At 39.4% G+C, this 20,202-nt stretch overlaps 1 protein-coding gene across 3 annotated transcripts in view; it reads right to left on the bottom strand.

The window, feature by feature from the left end:
• Positions 1–20,202, bottom strand: part of GXYLT2 (glucoside xylosyltransferase 2) — an 89,938-nt gene that overhangs the window by 34,398 nt on the left and 35,338 nt on the right. For all 3 annotated transcript variants that reach the window (XM_081528318.1, XM_081528316.1, XM_081528317.1), the window contains one exon: positions 1,023–1,274. In XM_081528318.1, coding sequence (XP_081384444.1) covers positions 1,023–1,274 — 252 coding nt within the window. The remainder of the gene's footprint in view (positions 1–1,022; positions 1,275–20,202) is intronic.

Here is a 20,202-nt window from a genome sequence, read left to right on the forward strand (position 1 = left end):
CAAGTTCTCCCCTGTACTCTCTGCCCCCCAGAGTGAAAATGAAATCAATAGAGGAAGGGTCTTGCTGGCCTCAAAGCACAGGACAAAGCAAAACTAGGACTAGAGACTGCAGGCGTACACACGGATGGCAGATGAACCTGGAGCTAGCAGTGGGCCTATGGCTTCTCAGAAAAGCAGGCCCCAGATTGAACCTTTCTTTGCTACACTAAATTCTTGCCTCTGAAGTGAAGGAACAAAATACAGATAGCAGAATTAAGGTATCTCAAGGAAAAATACCCTTTCCTTATCTCACAACAAGTATTTATTTTTAAGACAAAAGCAACACATTCATACTAAATATTCAGACAGCCCACAAAGATGTAAAAAGTAAAGATACTTTTCCTTCTGCTTCCTACAATTCCCATTCCCACTTTCTCTAGATGCAGCCACAATTAATGACCAGTTTCTTAGGTATTCTTCTGGAAATTTCTAAGGCATAAAAGGAATTACACGCTATGGTACCATGCTTTGTTTCATTTAAATTTTTTCACTTAATATTTTTTTAGAAATCTTACTTATCTCACTTATAGATTTGACCTAATCCTTTTTAGTAGGAGGATAATTTTTTTTTGACTTGTTCTCTACTGATGTTCACTTAGGTTCTTCCAGTTCTTTGCCAAGATAAAAGCTGAGGGCTTGTTCATTTATCTCTGTATATTTATGTAAATTTATCCCTAGGGTAATTTCAAGAAGTTCTCCAAGATTTTTGAAGGCTGAGATACACACAGGGTTTAAAGATGGAATTCAGAAATGCAACATAATGTTCCCGAATAGTAACTCTGTTGAAGAGCTTTAAATTCCATAATCACCTGGGATTTTTCTAAACCAACAAATATTCTGTAACTTTCCAAATGCCTTTCTCTTCCCTGGCTTCTTCTACAAGCCATTTACTTCTAAAGTCAATACACTGACACTCCCTAAACATCACGCTGGGAAGACAAAGCCTTGATGTTTAAAGAAGGAAATATAAACTACTTTCTTACCTTGAACTGGGCACTTCTTATCCGAGTTAAATTCATTAGCATGACTCCTGAGTTAACCCCCGCGGAGCCATAGAAAGGGTGCCGGGCAAAGCGGCTGTACCACCCGATCTTGGGGATTTCATGCTCGGGGGCCATGGCTGCAAGCTGCGTGGAATTAAACTGCCTCAGAAGCTTCCAGATGTCATCAACAGGTCTCAGAAAGAGAACATCGGTGTCCACGTAGAGAAGGGAGTCCACATCTTTTAAAATCACCTTTGTATGTATTGGGTGAGGAGGGAAAACATGACAAGTCAGAAACAAAGGAAGTGGCCTGACAGGTCAACACTGACACTGATTTCATTGATTAACGCTAATTCTACAAAGGGTATAACTCTTAGCTCCCATTCCTTCCTTCTCCTTGGACTTCAGGGATAAGTGTCAATTAAAGGGTGGATGCTCAAAGAAAGATCAATCTTGACCCAGATTGGTCCAATTCCAAGACCCTTGACTATATTTGGTAAGGGTTAAACTTCCCAGGGAATGAAAATATCAGCAAATGAGGACTTTCTTCTTCTTCTTCCAGGCTTTCTTCTTCCATCCTCCAGTAAGGCCAACTGTCTTTTTCTTTTAGTTTTTTCTTGGAAAATCTAGGGCAGGCATTAGAACACTTGAAGCTGGACAACTAGATTAGTTCATGCCAGGCTTTAGGGTAAATACTCTGTCTCTGGATCCATTTCTTCCACTGTTGGTGGGTATGGCTCTGCATTTTTTTGAAATAATATTTTCAACTAAGGTTTAGACTTGGAAATAGGCAAAGCAAGTCATTGGCCAACTTTGTCTGCAGGGATTGGCAAATGCTTTTCTCTAAATGGCTAGGGAATAATATTTTAGGCTCTGTTGCAGCTATTCAACTCTGTTGTAGGATAAAAGCAGCCATGGATAATATGTAAACAAATGCGAACGGGTGATTCCAGTAATACTTTACTTAGGAACACTTAAATTCGAATTACATATAATCTTTAGATGTCACAAAACCTTTTTCTTATGTTTCTTTTGTCAACCATTGGAAACATAAAAGACATTCTTGACTCAAGGGCTCTGGTTTGTCAACCTCTGTTGTAGATCATTCAAGTCAGCCACCTTAAGTAAATAAGTTCTCCTTTGCTAAATGCTTATTAGCTTACCAGAATTTTGCCCTGGGGTTTGAGACTTCAAAGCCATTGTTATTATAGTAATAGGGTTATTTGCCTTGTTTTGTTATTGTTCCTCCAAATTTAGAGGTAGCTTAACCAAAGAAGGATCATCATCCTAAAACCATAACAACACTTGTTATGGCCTGAAAGTGCCTTTCCAAAATGCATATGTTGAAGCCCTAACACTCAATCTGATGGTATTTAGAGATGGGGATCTTTGGGAGGTAATTAGGGTTACTTGAGGTCCTGAGGGTAGAACCTTCAAGATGGGATGCGTGTGTGAGTGCTCAGTCATGCCTGACTCTTTGTGACCCCACAGATGGTAAACCACCAGGCTTCTCTATGGGGTTCTCCAGGCAAGAATACAGGAGTGGGTTGCCATTTCCTTTCCCAGCAAGATGGGATTCGTGTCCTCATCAAAAGAGACATCAGACAGCTTGTGTCTCTCTCTCTCTCGCTCGCTCTTGCGCTCATCTCACTCTCGCTCTCTCTTTCTGCCATGTGAGAACACAGTGAGAAGGGCAGCAGTCTGCATGCCAGAGAGGGTTCTCACCCTAATCTCAGACTTCTAGCTTCTAGAACTATAAGAAAATACATTTCTGTGGTTCAAGTCACCCAGTTATGGTATTTTGTTATGGCAAGTTAAGACAATATTCCACTGAGATCCTAATATTTAAAATTGATGAACATAGGCACCATACGACACAGGCATCATGGAGATTTCAGTTTTGTATAATTTAAAAAACTTACATGATTAGTTGTAACATTTACCTTTCCTTCCTCATGTAGTAGAGGAATAGAATTCACATGTCAATAAAATGAAATAAAAAACAACGATCATCTACCATGTCACAACAGATTATCCATATTAAAAAAATACATGTAACCTTGTTAAATACTTTGTAAATACATTAATCATTGCTGGGAATTCCAGCACTTATCCTAGGAAAAGTTCTGTTAGTAACAATACTACATAAAATAAATTAGAAAGTTAAAAAAAAAGTGAACTGAGATAGTCAGTGATAAATACACAAGAGATTTTAAAGACATATTAAGGACATAAAAAAGGATGTCAAATATCTCATTATGATTTTATAATGATTATAGGTTGAAATGATAAAATTTTGGATATACTGAATTAAAATGTTATTAAAATTAGTTTCATGTTTTTTCTTTTTCAGCATAAATATTACAGACTGAAAAATCACATAGCTGTGCATATACAATTTCTTTTTACACTACAAATGGTAGTATAGTGCAAACAATGTCTCTAGTCTTCTTGCTGTCTTTTTTTTAAACTTTTAATTTTGTATTGGCGTATAGCTGATTAACAATGTTGTGATAGTTGCAGGTGAACAGCGATGGGACTCAACCATACATGTACATGTCTCCATTCCTCCTCAAACTCTCCACCCATCCAGGCTGCCACATGACATTGTGGCTTGCTTTTTTATTAAACAAAAGAATACATGTAGGAGAGCTTTCCATACCAGTACATAGAAATTTTATCCACTTATTTTTATGTATAGTGTTCTATTGGGTGGATCTACCATAATTTTTTTAATCACCTACATAGAACATTTAGGTTCTTCTCAAGCTTTTGTTATCACAAACAAGGTCTCAATGAAAAAAAATTCTCATTTTAATTCATTTCAAGTATACAACATTTTGGTGGGCTCTTTTTGGTATACAGATCATATTTCAAAACAGACACCTAAAAGTAGCCTAATGATATATCTCAGGGACAGCACAAAAGATAGTCCTTAGGGATCTTGAGTCTGGCATTTCTGAGTTCAAATCCTGGCATCATGAGCCCTGTTACTCTGGATGAATTCCTCAGTCTTTCCAGGTCCCAGTTCCCTATCTGTAAAAAGTAGAAAGCAAGACCTCTACCCCTACCACCCCGTCCCCAGATTGTCACAATCATCCAGTGAATAAAAGACACAAGGAACTTGGTACACAGTAAGTACTCAATAAATAGCCACACAGCCTGGATGGAGGGGAGTTTGGGGGGAGAACGCATACATGTATACGTATGGCTGAGTCCCTTCACCGTTCACCTGAAATTATCATAACTTTGTTAACAATTGGCTATTCCCCAATACAAAATAAAAAGTCAATAAATAAATAAATAGCCACACTGCTACTGTAAGAAGTCTCTGTGCTTTTCCTTCAAAAATGTTGACTTAAAAAAAAAGTCGCAAGCTAAAAGTTGAGAGTTATGTTTTAATGGGCAGAAATGTCTAGGACTTAAGCCCAGGAGACAGCATCTCAAGTAGCCCTGAGAGAACTGCTTCAGAGAAGGTGGGAGGAGGCAGTGGGGGGTGGGCAAGGGTGGGGTGGGCAGGAAGGAATCAGGTTATACAGAAGTTTGCAACAAAGGCTATGTAGTTTGAATATCAAAAGAATTTTTGTGATTTAAAGAAAACCAGGTATCCCAAGTTAAGGAATTGAGAGCTTTTCTATGTATAGGAAGATGCCAGAGTCTGGGCTCACTGAAATCATTCCTTTCATATGCATCTCAGCTATCTGGGGCCAGTATCCTGAGTTTTTCCCATTCTGAGATCCTCAGTGCTCACCTTAGGAAGTGGCTGCAACCTGATGGCTGCCTGATCTCTCCCGTACTCTCCTTCCTGAATGCCCATAGGGCTCAGGAATTCACATTCGGAGGGCTGGAATGGCTGATGACTCTGACATCCCTGCTTACTGATATGGCAGGAAATACTCCATTTCTCAAAAACTTCAAATGTAATTAGTTACCATTTGCATCAGCGGCCACAGTACTTCAAAGCATGTGTTGAGTATAAAGTGTTTTTTTATACAAAGTCTAGCGGAGAAAAAAAATGGAAGTTTTTGAACCTAATATCATAATCCACTTATTACCTTGACTGAAAACAAGAGCACAAAGGTCTCTTTACTCTTTATCTGAGAAAAAAACAAAACAAAACAGGAGAAAAACCCAACTCCTTCTATAACATTGCATCTCCTGAGACTAATTCTGCAACAATTATTGGTGGTATTAACTTGAAGAGGATCACGGAGGCCACGTTTTAATGGGCAGAGGAATACTTACCGAAAGGGTACAAAATCAGCCATTCTAATTCCCTTATGGAAATTAGCACTACAAATGAGGCCTTTGGTTTCTAAGAGAAGGGCAAAAAGAGGCACAGGCACAGACAATAGCTATTTGTATACAAAGCTGCTCCAGCTCCATTCATCATCCCAACCTGGGCAGCTGCCTCAGGGGAACCCTGCTGGCTCTCTGTGCTAAGTAAGGATCAAAGGCTGGCCTTGGGCAGCAAGATTATCAGGGGCCACTGGCTCTCATTCAAGTTCATTATTTGCTCCAACCTTACTGTAACTTGGACAGCACAACTCTGTGGCTGAAAGTTGTGGCTTTGAAATCTAATTACATGTGTTCAGATTCTGTTTCTACTACTGACTGTGGTCTTGGGCAAGCTAGTTCAAGCCTTCTAAGCCTTATTTTCCTTGTCTTGTAGGTTGGGATCAGCCACTCACTTCAGAGTGCTGTTGGGATGATTAAATGAGATAATGCATGTGAAGCCCCTGGTACACACACAATGAGGACTCGATAAATGCTATCTGATAGTCTTACTGTCTCACTCTCAGGAGGGCTAGTTCCTTGACTCACAGCCCAGTAACTGGCTGCCATAGTGGTAGCAGTCGCAGCAGTAGCAGTAGTAGTAAAAGAATGAGGCATGTTCTCTGTTCTCAAGCAAGTTTAGTTGGGGCGACAGATAGAGGCAAAGCAAAGTAAGATGTTCTAATGGTAGGGGTAGCACAGAAGCACAAAGAAGGGCCCCCTAAACCAGTCTGGAGTGAAAACAGGGAAGGCTCCCCAGAAGTGACATCTAAGCCAAGAGATTAGTACTGAAGAACAGGGCAAAGAGTGTTAAAGATAAATAGAACAGCATGTGAAAAGTCCCAGTGACCAGGAGAGAACAACGCATAGGCAAGTTGGCTGATGGGCCTGAAGCTTAGAGCAGGAGAGCCAGGAGCCAGGGGTGGGGAGAGATTAGGCTGGTCAAGTGGGCAGGAGCCTGATCAGGACCTACGCAGACAAATTTGAATTTGACCCTGAGAGCAATGGGGAGATGTGAAATAATCTGAACCAGGAATTGAGGTCTGATGCTTCCTTTCCTGCCCTCATCGCTCACATCCAGTCCTCAGCAAGTCTCATGCACTGTTCCTCTAAAATACACCTGAATTTGCCCATCTCTCTCCCTTTCCGCTGCCTCACCCTCAGTCCAAGGCACCATCATAGCTCTCCTAGAATTCTGGAAAGGTCCATCCACTGGCATTCCTCCTCTGATCTATTCCTAACAGAGCAGCCAGAACGATTTTTTAATCTCCAGTGTCATTTCTTCTTGGACCCATGGGTTATTTACAAGGGGGGTTGCTTAATTTCCAAATATTTGGGATTTTCCAGATATCTTTTTACTATTCATTTCTAATTTAACTTCCTTATACTCAGGGAGCATACTCTGCATGATTTCAATCCTCTCCCTTTCACTGAGACTTGTTTTATGGGTCAGCATTTGGTGAATGCTGAATGTTTATCCTGCAGTTGTTGGGTGGAGCATTCTATAAATTCTATAGCTACCGATTAGGTCAGCTGGTTGATAGTGTTGTCAAGTATTTCTAGGTCCTAACTGATTTTCTGTTTCCTTATTATAACCACAGGAGCTCTACGGAGTTCTATCTTCAGACACAAAGAAAGAGTGGAGAAATATGAAATTACTGCAAGCTCATTTACATCAACAGATATGATTTGGGAGCCATCATCAATTTTCACACTAACAAACAATTATCAAAAAGGAAGAGTGTTGAAGTCTCCCACACTGACTGTGGATTTGTGTACTTCTCCATTTCTCTAAGCATGGTTTTGCTTTCTACAGCTGCAAGCTCTGTTATTAGGTTATTAGGTGCATACTCATTTAGAGTGGAACATGCTCCTGATGGATTGAGCCTCCTATCATAATGAAAGATCCAGAGGGCTTTTTAAAAAACTTACATTAGATGATACCACTTTCATCTTTAAACCCCTTTAAGACTTTTCACTGAACTTTCATTACACATGAACCATGGTCCCTAAAAGATAGACATACTCTGACGCTATGGGGCACCGAGTTCCTATCAGTGGTGATCTTTCACCTCCTAGCACAACTCTGACTTCGAGACCTTCAACTTTTCATTAGGGCTCAATTACTGTCAAACTCAACAAAGGGTGGGGAGCAAAACAGACTTAATAGGAAGCCAACAAGCGTCCATTTTTCTTCCTGCCTATATAGCCCGAGTTTCCACTGTCAGAGACACACTTAAATCTTTGCTTAGATAGAAACTAACACATAAGTCCCCCACTTTCAAAAAGAAAACATAAAGTAGAAACTATCCCATTTAACAAAGGAATTATCTTTTGGAAAAGGTTTTTTTTTTTTGTTTTTTGGTTTGTTTGCTTTGTTTGTTTTTAGGCCACACAGCATGGCTTGTGGGATCTTAATTCCCTGACCAGGGATTGAACCTGGGCCACAGAGCCCTAACCACTGGACAGGCAAGGAATTCCCAGGAATCATCTTTTGGAATGGTCTCTCTTACTTTATTTCCTAAATTCAAAGCTCCCAAGGTGAAGAAGATATGGTGCTCAAATCTGCTGAAACACAGTGTTATCTATAGTTTACGAAATACATGTGCAGCTCTGATGCTTTAGTTAGTTTCAAGGTTTGTGAGCTCTTGTTTTAGATAATTGCCTAAAGTATCAAAACTGTGATTAGCATGAAATTAATGATGTCCCCAAATCATATCTGTTGATATAAATCAGTTAACAGTAACATCACATTTCTCCCCCTTTCCTTGGCTCTGGAGATTAAGCTCTAGGGAGTACCTGTGATTTAAGATAAACATCATCCCAGGCCTGTGAGCAAAGTGCTACCGACAGATTCCTGCATGTGAGGCAGAGCTTGCCACTTAACATTTTTGAATGCCCAGCTCTAACTCAGCCTGCAGATATAAGCTCTGGTGTGACCTCTCAGAAATGCTTACCCAAGAGCCTGCTTCCTCTTGCCTTCCAGCCTCTCCATCACACCACTATACTACCTCTGTCCACAACCAAATTCTTTTCTCATCTGTTGCTTGCCTTCCCCAATGAGAATAGCAGTTCCATGAGGGCAGGGACCTTCTAGGTCTAGTGAACTTCCAAAGTTTGTGGGCCTAGTGTAATGCTTAGTAGACATATTAGGCATCAAGAAATATTTACCCAAAGTAATGACTTCAATCACTGAGCTGTCTCAAAACCACTGTAACTTTAAATATGCTTCAAGGCTGATTGCAGAAGAAAGGACAGGTCCTGAGAAATGAGAAGGTCTGTGAATAGCTGAAGAATAAAAGAACCATGTTCCTGAAGAGAAAACCAACATAACACCTACTGTGCTGAATACCATTCTTTTGCTGGTGTGGTCCAGTGTGTCACCCTCCAAGTCTCTGTTAATGGGGCAGCTAAGTTGCTAAATATGTATAATATCCCATTTCCTTACCTCTCCAGGATTTTAAAAAGACCCTAAGAACTGAAGGAATCGAAAGGGAGCTGGAGGAGGCAAAATGGAGCAGGAACCTATGGTTTTTGCCCCCCATGACCTCTGCCTGCCTTTCGTCTGTGAAAAGAGCTTAGCTAAAGAATAAGTTTAATCCAAGACATGAGAAAATGCAGAAACAAAGGGAAACAGTCCGATGAGATGAAATAACCGTTTGGTCATTAAGCATAATTAAGGATCTTTAGTTCCTTCTCAAGGCCTATAGATAATATTTTGAGCCATATCCTGTGAGCTGTCTTACAGACACTGAAACCTCCGCCAGGTGGGAGAAGTTAACTACATGATGACCAGCCTGTAGCCACGACATAAGCTGCCACAATTCTTAGAAATGGCCTCAAGGACATGGGAACAAACAGACCCCAGAACTAAAGATAAACTGTACTTAAAACAATCAAGGTGACACTGGTCAGACCACTGATCACCAATTGCATGACTATTAGACCAGACTGTGCAGTTTCTGCATCCCCCTCTCTCTGTCTATAAAAGCCTCTCTCTCCCCCCAGCCCACCATTGCTGGCATCCAAAATAAAGCAAACTTTCCTATTGGCTTTTGAGTGGCAAGCAGTGGGACTCCCCATTGCTGGTTACAAAGGGAAAGGGCAGAACAGAAGCAAAAGCAAAAAAAGCCATTAAGATTTCAGTAGAACTGTATTCCAAAGGGGGGATCTTTGGTAAGTGATGTTAGTGATAATCAGGATAGGGTTAAAGAGAGTTAAAGCAGAAGATGGAAACAGAAAAGATGAAAAGACATCTCAAGAAGCAAAAAAGAAACACATCTTTTATTCTTACCAATGGAAGACATCTACGTTTATGAAAAACAGAGACTTCAATATAATTAAAATAGCAACAATTCATTTGTACAGTCTAAAAGTCACAGTCTCCATATACACTGTTAGATCATGACTAAATGAATGATGGTCTCCATGGAAACACACAAGAAATGCAGACATTGTTTAACTCTGGGAAGATGAAAAAGTTCTGGAGATGGTGATGGTTTGCACAATGTACTGAATGCCACAGACCTGTACCTTAAAAATGGTTAATTAAAACATTTTACATTATATATACCTTGCTGTGTGCTTAGGTGCTCAGTTGTGATCCCATGGACTGTAGCCCACCAGGCTCCTCTATCCATGGGATTCTCCAGGCAAGAATAGTGGAGTGGGTTGCCATTTCCTTCTCCAGGGCTCTTCCTGACCCGGGGATCGAACCCGAGTCTGTCACATCTCCTGCATTGGCAGGCAGATTCTTTACCACTAGCGCTACCTGGGAAGGGGTTAGATTCTGGGGCAAATGTTTGCAGTCCCCAAGCCCTTCTCATTCTACAAAAAGATAAACTGGATGGAAGAGGATTTCTGGGGCTATTTGGATTTTCTCCTCTGGAACCAAAATTCCTGTTTCCAAATCAAAATCAGAACAAAAAGGAAATTTTAGATTTCAATATATATATGCAACTTGATCAAAATAAATTCCTTTTTCTTCCACCATTCTATCACATTCTTTTTCAAAAAACCTACACTGGACCTATCTTGAAGCTATTACAGAGAAAATAATTTTGGGTGAAAGGAAGAAAGAGAGGTAATGACAAAGATGTCCACTGATGGCTGGGTAACCTCTGAGAGATCCTCTAGTAAATAGAGGTGGCAATCTAAGATAAGAATTCATGATTTGGAATAATGCTGAAAAATTAAGAAGTGAACTCGTTCAGAATGCAAAGAGCCCTGAAAAACCATGCTGACTTGATCCTATAAGACAACAGGGACTCTGGGCTGAGAATCCACATGAGAATATCATTCGAAAACTAAAAAAATCCAGGAGTGGCATGCAGGAGGGAAGGGACGCAGATGGCAGGGAAACAAGTAAATAGATCAGTACAATCATCCTCTTCTCTATTATAATTGTAGCATTCATTGTTTTAATGTAAATACACCCAGAACCAGAACACCTGGTCAGAAAGAGGCCAGTACCTTCTGTGATCCTCTGTAATTCTGGCATGTCTGTATATCCTTGCAAATGTGAATAAAAAGTTTCCATACATTATGAAAATTATTTTTTTCTCTTTCTTACTGGTTTGCCATTTTAAAAACTGTAAATTATACAAACTCATGCTTGTATGTTATAAAAGTATGGACAATTCAGCAATCCACGGAATAAGAAGTTCAAATAGCTCTTTTTCTGCCTCTCCCCAGCACACCATCACTGCGTGCTCTTATACCTTTTTTTCTTTTTTAGAATTAACTAACCATAACAGTTCAGTGAACTTCACCCTACCTCAGGCAGTTTCTACATATTTAAATATATATACAAAAATAACCTTTTCAGGGCTTTCCTGATGGCTCAGTATAAAGAATCCACCTGCAATGCAGGAGACGCAGGAGACTTGGGTTTGATCCCTGGATCGGGAAGATTCCTGGAGGTGGGCATGGAAACCCACTCCAGTATTTTTGCCCGGAGAATCCTATGGACAGAAGAGCCTGGTGGGCTATAGTCCATAGGGTGGCAAAGAGTCAGACACTACTGAAAGCAACTGAGCATGCGCGCACATGACCTTTTCAAAGCCAAGAATTCAGATCTCAACCCAACTGCGACCTCCTCAGACAGCCCCACTCCTCATCATTCCCTAAAATGCTTTAATTTTTTCTCATTATTCTTATTAATATATGAAATTAGTTTGGGTTTGGTAAGTATTGTTGAATGAATGTTTTTATATATGATGTTTGTGTATGTATACATACACACACAAATGCACATAGTTTTGGAGTTTTCAAAATTGAAGTAGGGTTGATTTACAATGCTGTGTCTTACTGGTGTACAGCACAGAGTGATTCAAATACATATATACACACATAGTCTTTTTGACATTCTTTCCCATTATAGTTTATCATAAGATATTGAGCACAGTTCCTATGCTAGAGAGTAGGACCTTGTTGCTTATCTACTTGGCATACAGTAGTTTGTATCTGCTAATCTCAACCTCCTAATTAGTCCCTTCCCACCTCTTTCCCTTTTGATAACTAACCATATGTTTGTTTCCTATGTCTGTTTCCTATGTCTGTCTGTTTTGTAAATCATTTCATTTGTATCATATTTTAGATTTCACATATAAGAGATAGCATATGATATTTGTCTTTCTCTGCCTTACTTCATGTAGTATGATAATCTCCAGGTCTATCCATGTTACTGTAAATGGCACTGTTTCATTCTTTTTTATGACTGAGTAATATTCCATTGTATATATGTACCATATCTTCACCCATTCATTTGTTGATGAACACTGAAGTTGTTCCCACGTCTTGGCTCTTGTAAATAGTGCTGCTATGAACATCAGGGTCAAGCATTTTTTCAAATTAGAATTTTCTCCATATATAGTCCCAGGAGTCAGATTGCTGGGTCATATGGCAACACTGTTTTTAGTTTTTAAGGAACCTCTATAGTGTTTTTCACAGTGGCTGCACTAATTTATATTCCCACCAACACATAATTTGTAATTATCTACTTTGAGATATTTCCCCTTAGTTTTAGATGTGCAGAGAACAAAGAACTTTATGTTTGATGCTATATGTTCTCAAATATCCTTTATACTGTTACAATAGTTTAAGATAGGGGAGAGAATTATAAACACTTGGAAAGTATCATTCCTCTATAGCGCTCTTTTGTCCTGTTTCATTGCAAATCTGTACAAAAATAAACATCCACTCGATTAAATAGTGATTCACCACTTAACACTGTTTTGAGATTTTAAAAGAGGATCACTAAATTGCTAGCTTAAAATGCACAGGAGATCAGCTGGGTGCTCTGTGATAACCTAGATAGGTGCGATGGTGGTGGTGGTAGGGGTGTGGAAGGCAGGTCCAAGAGGGAAGGGATATGTGCATAGGATACACTTCCTTGTACAGGAGACACTAACACAATATTGTAAAGCAACTGTATTCCAAGGGGGGGGGGGGAAGAAAAGAAAGTATTATAATGCCCTCATTCTGAAAAAACAAAAAAACAAAAAACTATAACTTATGTACCAAAGAGGTCATTGTGCTTGTCTGAAAATGACAAAAATGTTTTAAAGGTGTCATGCCAATAAATAAATAAATAAAGCGTACGGGAGAAAATTAAAGGATAGCAATTTTTATTTTTGCTTCTGTTGTGCCCTCTTGTGGAATGACATATAACTTGCATATTCATTTTTGTGAAGTTTTAACAAAAAGCAGATTGTACCCGTGTCTTTGCTACATTCACACATGTTCCTGTTAGGTAGTTAGAAAAAGGAGTCCAAGATGGTGGCTGGAAGAGTCACATAGAAGGCAAACAAAAGAAAAAGCCCAGGAAAGAGGAAGTCGAGAACCAAAGCTAGAATTTCCAGTGGGGAAACACGCCCCCTTCCTGGATTGGCCTTGAGTGTATGCTTATTTGCATTCCCTTCTCTGATTGGTAGCAGGTACAAGCCCTATTTAGCATAAGGCTGGACCAATCAGGCTCCAGGGGAAGGTGAGAGAAAGTGTGAAAGAGGAAAGTTAAGAGAAGTGGAGGCCACTCCTTGGGATCAGCCTGTTTCCTTTGGGGTCAGCCCACTCTCTTATCTCAAGGGTGTACTATCTGCTGCCTGCTTAACAAAATTCTGCCTGCTTGAGCTGTAACTAGTCTGTTGTTTCACGTCTTTGCTACAAGGAGATAAGGAGAGAAATAAACTAACTTGACATTCCCATCAATGAAGTAGACTCTTCAATCAGTTTAATCTTTGATAACCATGCAAACAAGATTCAGATTGCCTCTGAGTTGAGCAAATCAATGATGGCTTTATTCAGGATGGTTCTCCTAAAATTCTGGCTTGTCAAACTTGCGTTTGGTCTTGTCTTTCATCATCTCAGCTGTGGGGCCAACTGTTCTAACTGCATGCATGCCGTTTTGCACAGGCCTTGCATTCCTAAAGGTGTCTGGTTTTTCTGGCGTGCTCTGAGATACTGGCTCTCTCAGATCTTCCATCTGCTCCCATCATCTCTTTGGCTTGCTTCCTCCTCTTATCAGGTGTTGCAATCCCAGCCAGCAAGTACATACTATCTTCTCTTGCTGGCTGCAGACATCCTGTTAGCCATGGCAACTGTCCTTTAAAGCAGAGTCCAGTTTCTGAGTCAGATGATGCCTTTTCAGAGACTGTCCCCTCTGCTAGGGAGTTGCTGGAAACAGGATCATTGGGTTGCAAGCAACTATAGCTCTTCACTTGAATTGGACTGGTTTTCAAAGCATATTTTCCTTTTCCCTGTATATGAGAATGAAATTCAACTAACATTTACTGAATATTTACGGGGTTCAAGTCTGGGCACTTTATAAGCGTTAAATCTTCAAATCCTCTCTACAACCCTTTGAGGAACTTGGTAAAGCCCTGTCCACTCATTCATGCATCCAATCATCCAGCTTCACTCCTTCCCTCCCTTTCCTCTATACTTCCTTCCTGCTTTTCTACCTACCTTCCTTCTCATCCATACCATCCAGTTTTACTGAGTACCTTCTGTTAATATGTGCAGTGCACTATGTGTTGAAGATCAAAGACTTTTCCCCTGGTAGGACTTAGATGCCAGTGAGAGAAAGCAAAAAATAAAACAAGTAAGTAAAGTATAGATGAAACTTTGAAGATAGTAGCAGAGAAGGAAAAATACAGTGAGGGAGAGGAGCAATTTTAAATACAATAGCCTCACTGAACAAGTGAGTCTGAACAAAGACATGTGTACTATTTTTATACCCCGTTAACAGATGACGATGGAAGATTCATGGGAATCTTCCAAAGGAGGTAGTTTGGAATATCCTGGGAATCTTTTCTATAAATACAGAAGAAAAATTTGGCATTTAGAAATTGCAAGAAGTTGGACAGAATGACTAGACTATGGGATAAACTTGGGCTTCAATCCAGGCTCTAAGATATACCCCAGGAAAAAATGAGGTAAACTTCCCTTAACTTCAGTTTCCTCATTAGAAAAAATGTTACAAATCAGTACATTCCTCAAAGAGCTGAGAAGAGTTGACGAAATCATCAATCCGAGGATCTTATCACGTGTTTGTATAACAGTCACTGTGTGGTCTTTGTGTCACTATGTGGACCAACCATAGAGTCCTCTCCTTTCAGTGGCACGTCCTGAAGACCTATCTTAAAGCCTCATTTCTCAAAGTATTTTCAATTGTACCCCACTGTAAGAAAGGCATCTATATCACAATACTAGAACATGCACATATAAATACATAAAACAGAAACATTTTCAAAAATATTATTTGTCTTACTATAGTTATGCATGTCCCTTATTTGATTCTACTCATTTAATTTTTAAAAGAGCTAATTATTATCTACAAAATTGATTTCAGGAATTACTAGTGGGGGACTTTCCTGGCAATCCAGTGGTTAAAACTCCAAGCTCCCACTGCAAGGGGCATGGGTTTGACCTCCTGGTCAGGGAACTAAGATCCCATATGCCAGGCAGCATGGCCCAAAAAACCCCACACAAAAAGAGTTACTAGTGAGTAATTTTCTTAGTTCCCTGACCAGAGCCCTCAGTCGTGAAAGCACGGAGTCCTAACCATTGAACCAGCATGGAATTCTATAGTGGATACATTTCTACTAGAATCACAAGGGTTGAGCAGTTAATGAAGGCTTGGTAAGTAATTAAATATAGACAGACAGACATACGGACAAATACATAAAAAATACCTTCAACATCTCCTGCCACATTTCCTCCCTCTCATGGCAAACAACCAATTCCAGTTCTTTGAGTATGTATGTACCTTCACGTCTCTAAATAACACACTCAAAGAAAAACTTAATTCTTTTAATTCACAGCACTTCTGACACCAAATGTACGGGGCTTTTCTCCACACCAACTAACTCCTCAGCGCTTCCTTGGGACACCCACTGAGTGTCCCACAGTTCGATTTTGATGCTATCTGAATTAGTAAGAACCACCGCAGTCAGTTACCAGAGGTTAAGGGCCCAGTCCCACAAGACTGCCCTGCCCCTTCAGACGCTAATCATAAGTAGTGGTCCCCAGGGTGCCTACACTTTCGACTTGACTACAAATCAGGGGTTCCCATGATCCCCTCCTCAGGTCTGATGATTTGGTATAATGGCTCACAGAATTCAAGGAAACACTTATTTTTATGGTTTGTTATACAGAATATAAAAAAGGATACAGATGAGCAGCCAGAAGAAAAGGTACATGAGGTGAGGTCCAGAAGGGTCCTGAGCCCAGGAGCTTCTGTCTCCATGAAGTTTGCACCACTGTCCCAGAACATGGATGTCTTCATCAACCCAAAATCTCCCTGAACCTCCTCGTTTACAGATTTTTAGGAAGGCTTCATCACGCAGGTGTGATCAATGATTAACTCAATCTCCAATCGCCCTCTCCCTTTCCTAGAGAATGGCGGTAGGGTTGGAAGTTCCAAGCTTCTAATCACGGTTTGGTCTTTCTAGTCACCAGCCCCTATCCGGAAGCTCACCAAGAGTCATTTCATTAGGACAAAAGACATGCCTATTACCCAGGAAATTCCAAGGGACTTAGGAGTTCTAGGAAGATATTTCTTACTATGTCAGATACGTCTCATCTACTGACTTCCTACCTGAGAAGAGAATTCAGGTCCTTTTCACAAAAACTATCAACTCCATAATACACCTCATCTCCCATTACAGCAACATCAAAATATCATTTTGATCAACACACAATGTTATCGTATGATGATTATTTAACATGATTTCCAATTAAGCCATGGCTCAAACCAGACTTTTTCCCTTTCTGGATAATTTTGTTTTCCCTGAAATTGATAACTGTGGTCTTCTGTTTTTGTTTCTTTTTCCTGTTGTGAATTTGCTTAGTTGTCTATACCTCAAGCGAAGTTTCTTCTACAGCTTCCTGATTCGCTCTGATCAGGATGCTCTGCATCTCCCTTCCCAAGACTCCTCTCATGCCTCCTTTCTGTGAGATTGTCTATTTCCTGGATCATGCATCTTTATCTTTCTGAATGTACTCCCTCATTTTGGTGGAGCACATTATTCAGAGAGAAGACGGATGGGGGTAAATATTTTGAAACTATGCACATCTGAAAATGTCTTGATTCTACCCACATGCTTGATTTGTAGCTTGTCTGGTAGGGAAACTAGGTTAGAAATAATATTGCCTCTGAATTTAAAGGCATTGCTCCAATATTTTAGCACTTCCACCACTGCTGCTGACAAGTTTGAAGCCCTTCTGATTCCTGATCCTTTGATGTGAACATCCCCCAACCCTCCACCTTACTGACACCTAATACATTCTTCTTTTTCTCACTGTTGTTCTGAAAATTCAAGTTCTTTGTTTCACTCGATCTAGTCTGCTGTTGAACCCCTCCACTGAATTTTTCAGCTCAGTTATTGTATTCAGCTCTGTGACTTCCATTTGGTACTTTCTTGTATTTTTTCTTTTTGTTGAAAGTCTCACTTTGTTCACGCATTGCTCTCCCAACCTTGGTGAGCATCTTTATGACTATCACATTAAACTCTTAATCAGGTTACTTATCTTCATTTCATTAAGGTCTGTTTGTGGAGTTTTGTCTTTTCGTTTTGTTTGGAGCATATGCCTCTGTGTCTTCACTTTCTTTGACTCTCTCTGCTGGTTTTCTGTGCATTAGATGAAACAGCCATCTCTCCGACATTTTTGTTTTTAATATTTATTTATTTATCTGCATCTGGCTGCACTGGCTTTATAATATTGTTCAAGTCTTTTATTCCCTTGTTGATGTTCTGCCTACTGCTTAATCCATTATTGAACACGGGGCATTGAAATCTCCTAATATTATTGGTGAATCGCCTATTTCTTCCTCTAATTCTGTCAGTTTTTGCTTCTAGTACTCTGGGGGCTTTTACATTTTACATAAATGTAAAAACTGTGCATAAATGTTTACAACGGTTATATTTTCTTAGTGGATTAACACATGCATCATGACAAAATATGCCTGTTTTTCTCTAGTAATGTTGCTTTTTAAATTCTACTTTATCTGATACTAGTATAGCCAGTCCATCTTCCCTGTGGCTGCTGTTTGATTGACATATCTTTGCCAACTTATTTGTATTTTGAACCTGAGGTATGTCTCTTGTAAACAGAACATAGTTGGATTGTATTCTTTATCATCTATCTCTGGCAATTTCTATCTTTTGATTGGCCTTCTACCCATTTTTATTTAATGTGATTATATAGACAGAGCTGAATAATGTCTCCTATTTTTGTTTTAACATGTATCGCATCTTCTTTATTACTCTAGTCTTACTGTTTTCTTTTGTACTGAGTATTTTTGAATGCAGCATTTTAATACATTTCTTTTCACCATGCTTTTTGAGATGTTTCCTTGGTGGTTGCTCTAGAGATTATCATATATGTCTTATCAGAATACACCTCAGTTTTACACTACATTCCAGTGAGATATACAAATGTCAGTCACATATAACTCTATTTCCTCTTCTCCATTTTACAACATCATTGTTACACATATTACGTAGATACTGTTATAAGCCCAACACTATAATTGCTACTTCATATAATTTTATGTGTTTTAAGAAGCTGAGAGGAAGAAGAACAAGTATATATTTATGGAGTTTGTTATATTAACTTTCTCATATGCCATTTTTAATTTTTTCATTTGTTCCTGTGGATTCAAGTTACCATCTGGTGTCATTTTCTTATTCCATACAATTTTTCTTCATCTAACCTCCTTTGTGCTATTATTAGTAAATATATTTTAACAGTACAAGTCCAAAATATAAACATAATGCTTTATATAATCATTTTTAAAATCAATCAAGAGACTAAAGGATAAGAAATACTCATTTATGTTTTCTTTTGCATTAATGCCTTTATTGTACTCTTTTTTTTTAACATGATTTTTTAATCACTGTCTGGAGTCACTTGCTTTCAGACTGAAGAACTTCCTTTATTCTTGAGGTTCTGCTGTAAATGAATTATCTCAGATTTTGTTTATCTGGGAGTGACTTTATTTCACCTTCAACTTAAAAATTATTTTGCTGGATATAAAGTTTTTGGTGGACAGTTCTCCCCATCTTTTGGCACTTCAAATAATGTTATCTCATGGTCTCAGGGTATCCAGTTTTTGTTTTTTCACGTTTTGGCCGAACTACGTGGCATGTGAAGTCTTAGTTCCCGGTGCATGAGTGCTAAGTTGCTTCAGTTGTGTCTGACTCTGTGCGACCCTATGGACTGTAGCCCGCCAGGCTCCTCTGTCTGCGGGATTCTCCAGGCAAGAATACTGGAGGGGGATGCCATGCCCTCCTCCAGGGAATCTTCCCAACCCAGTGATCAAACCCAGGTCTACTGCATTGCAGGCAGATTCTTTATCGTTTGAGCCACCAGGGAAGCCCGAGAACACTGGAGTGGGTAGCTTATCCCTTCTCCAGGGGTCTTCCCAAGCCAGGAACTGATGGTAGCTCAGCTGGTAAAGAATCGCCCTGCAATGCCGGAGACCCGGGTTTGACTTCTGGGTTGGGGAGATCTCCTAGAGGAGGGATAGGCTACCCATTCGAGTATACTTAGGGCTTTCTTGGGGCTCAGATGCACTACCAGGGAAGTCCCCACAATTTCTAATGAGAAGTCAGCTATTAATCTTATTGGAGTTGCCTTACATGTGACAAGTGTTTTTCTTTTGCTGCTCGTAAGACTTTGTTTTTGTCTTTCAGGGTTTTTACCATGATTTGTGTGCGGATCTCTTTGAGTTTATCTTACTTGGAGTTGATTTTCCATGTGTAGATTGTTTTTCATCAAATTTACAAGTTTATAACCATTATTTTTTCAAAATTTTTTTCTATTCCTGTCTCTCCTTTCCTTCTGGTGCTCCCATCATATGTGTCCTGGTGGGTCTAATGGTATTTCACATCTCCAAGTCTCTGCTCAATTTTATTTGTTATTTTTGCCTGTTCTTCAGGTTGTATAATCTTAATATTTGATTATTTTCAGGTTTACTGACTCTTTCTACTTTAAGTTCAAATCAATAGCTGATTTTTTTCACTTATTTTACCTTTCAACTCTAGAACTTCTATGTGGCTCTTTTAAAAAAAATTTAACTTTCTTTATCAACGGTCTCAATTTTACAAAACATAATCATCACATCTTATTTGCCTTTTTTAAGCACAGGTTCCTTTTGTAGCTTGAATACATTTATAATGGCTTCTCTGAAGTCTTTTTCTACTAGATCTGACAGCTGGCTCTTCTCACCAGTTTCTGTTGCCTGCATTTTTTTTCCTGTGAATGAGTCACACTTTCTTGTTTATTTGCCCGCCTTATATTTTTTTGTTGAAAAAGATTTAGATAATCTTTTTAGCATGTTAATATATTTTACCATGATAATACATTTTAGGATGTTTTAGCAACTTTGGATAACTCTCCC

The sequence above is a fragment of the Giraffa tippelskirchi genome, chromosome 9 (assembly GCF_054371585.1).
Source record: "Giraffa tippelskirchi isolate mGirTip1 chromosome 9, T2T-mGirTip1v1.2.pri, whole genome shotgun sequence".
In the NCBI taxonomy this organism is placed as follows: domain Eukaryota; kingdom Metazoa; phylum Chordata; class Mammalia; order Artiodactyla; family Giraffidae; genus Giraffa; species Giraffa tippelskirchi.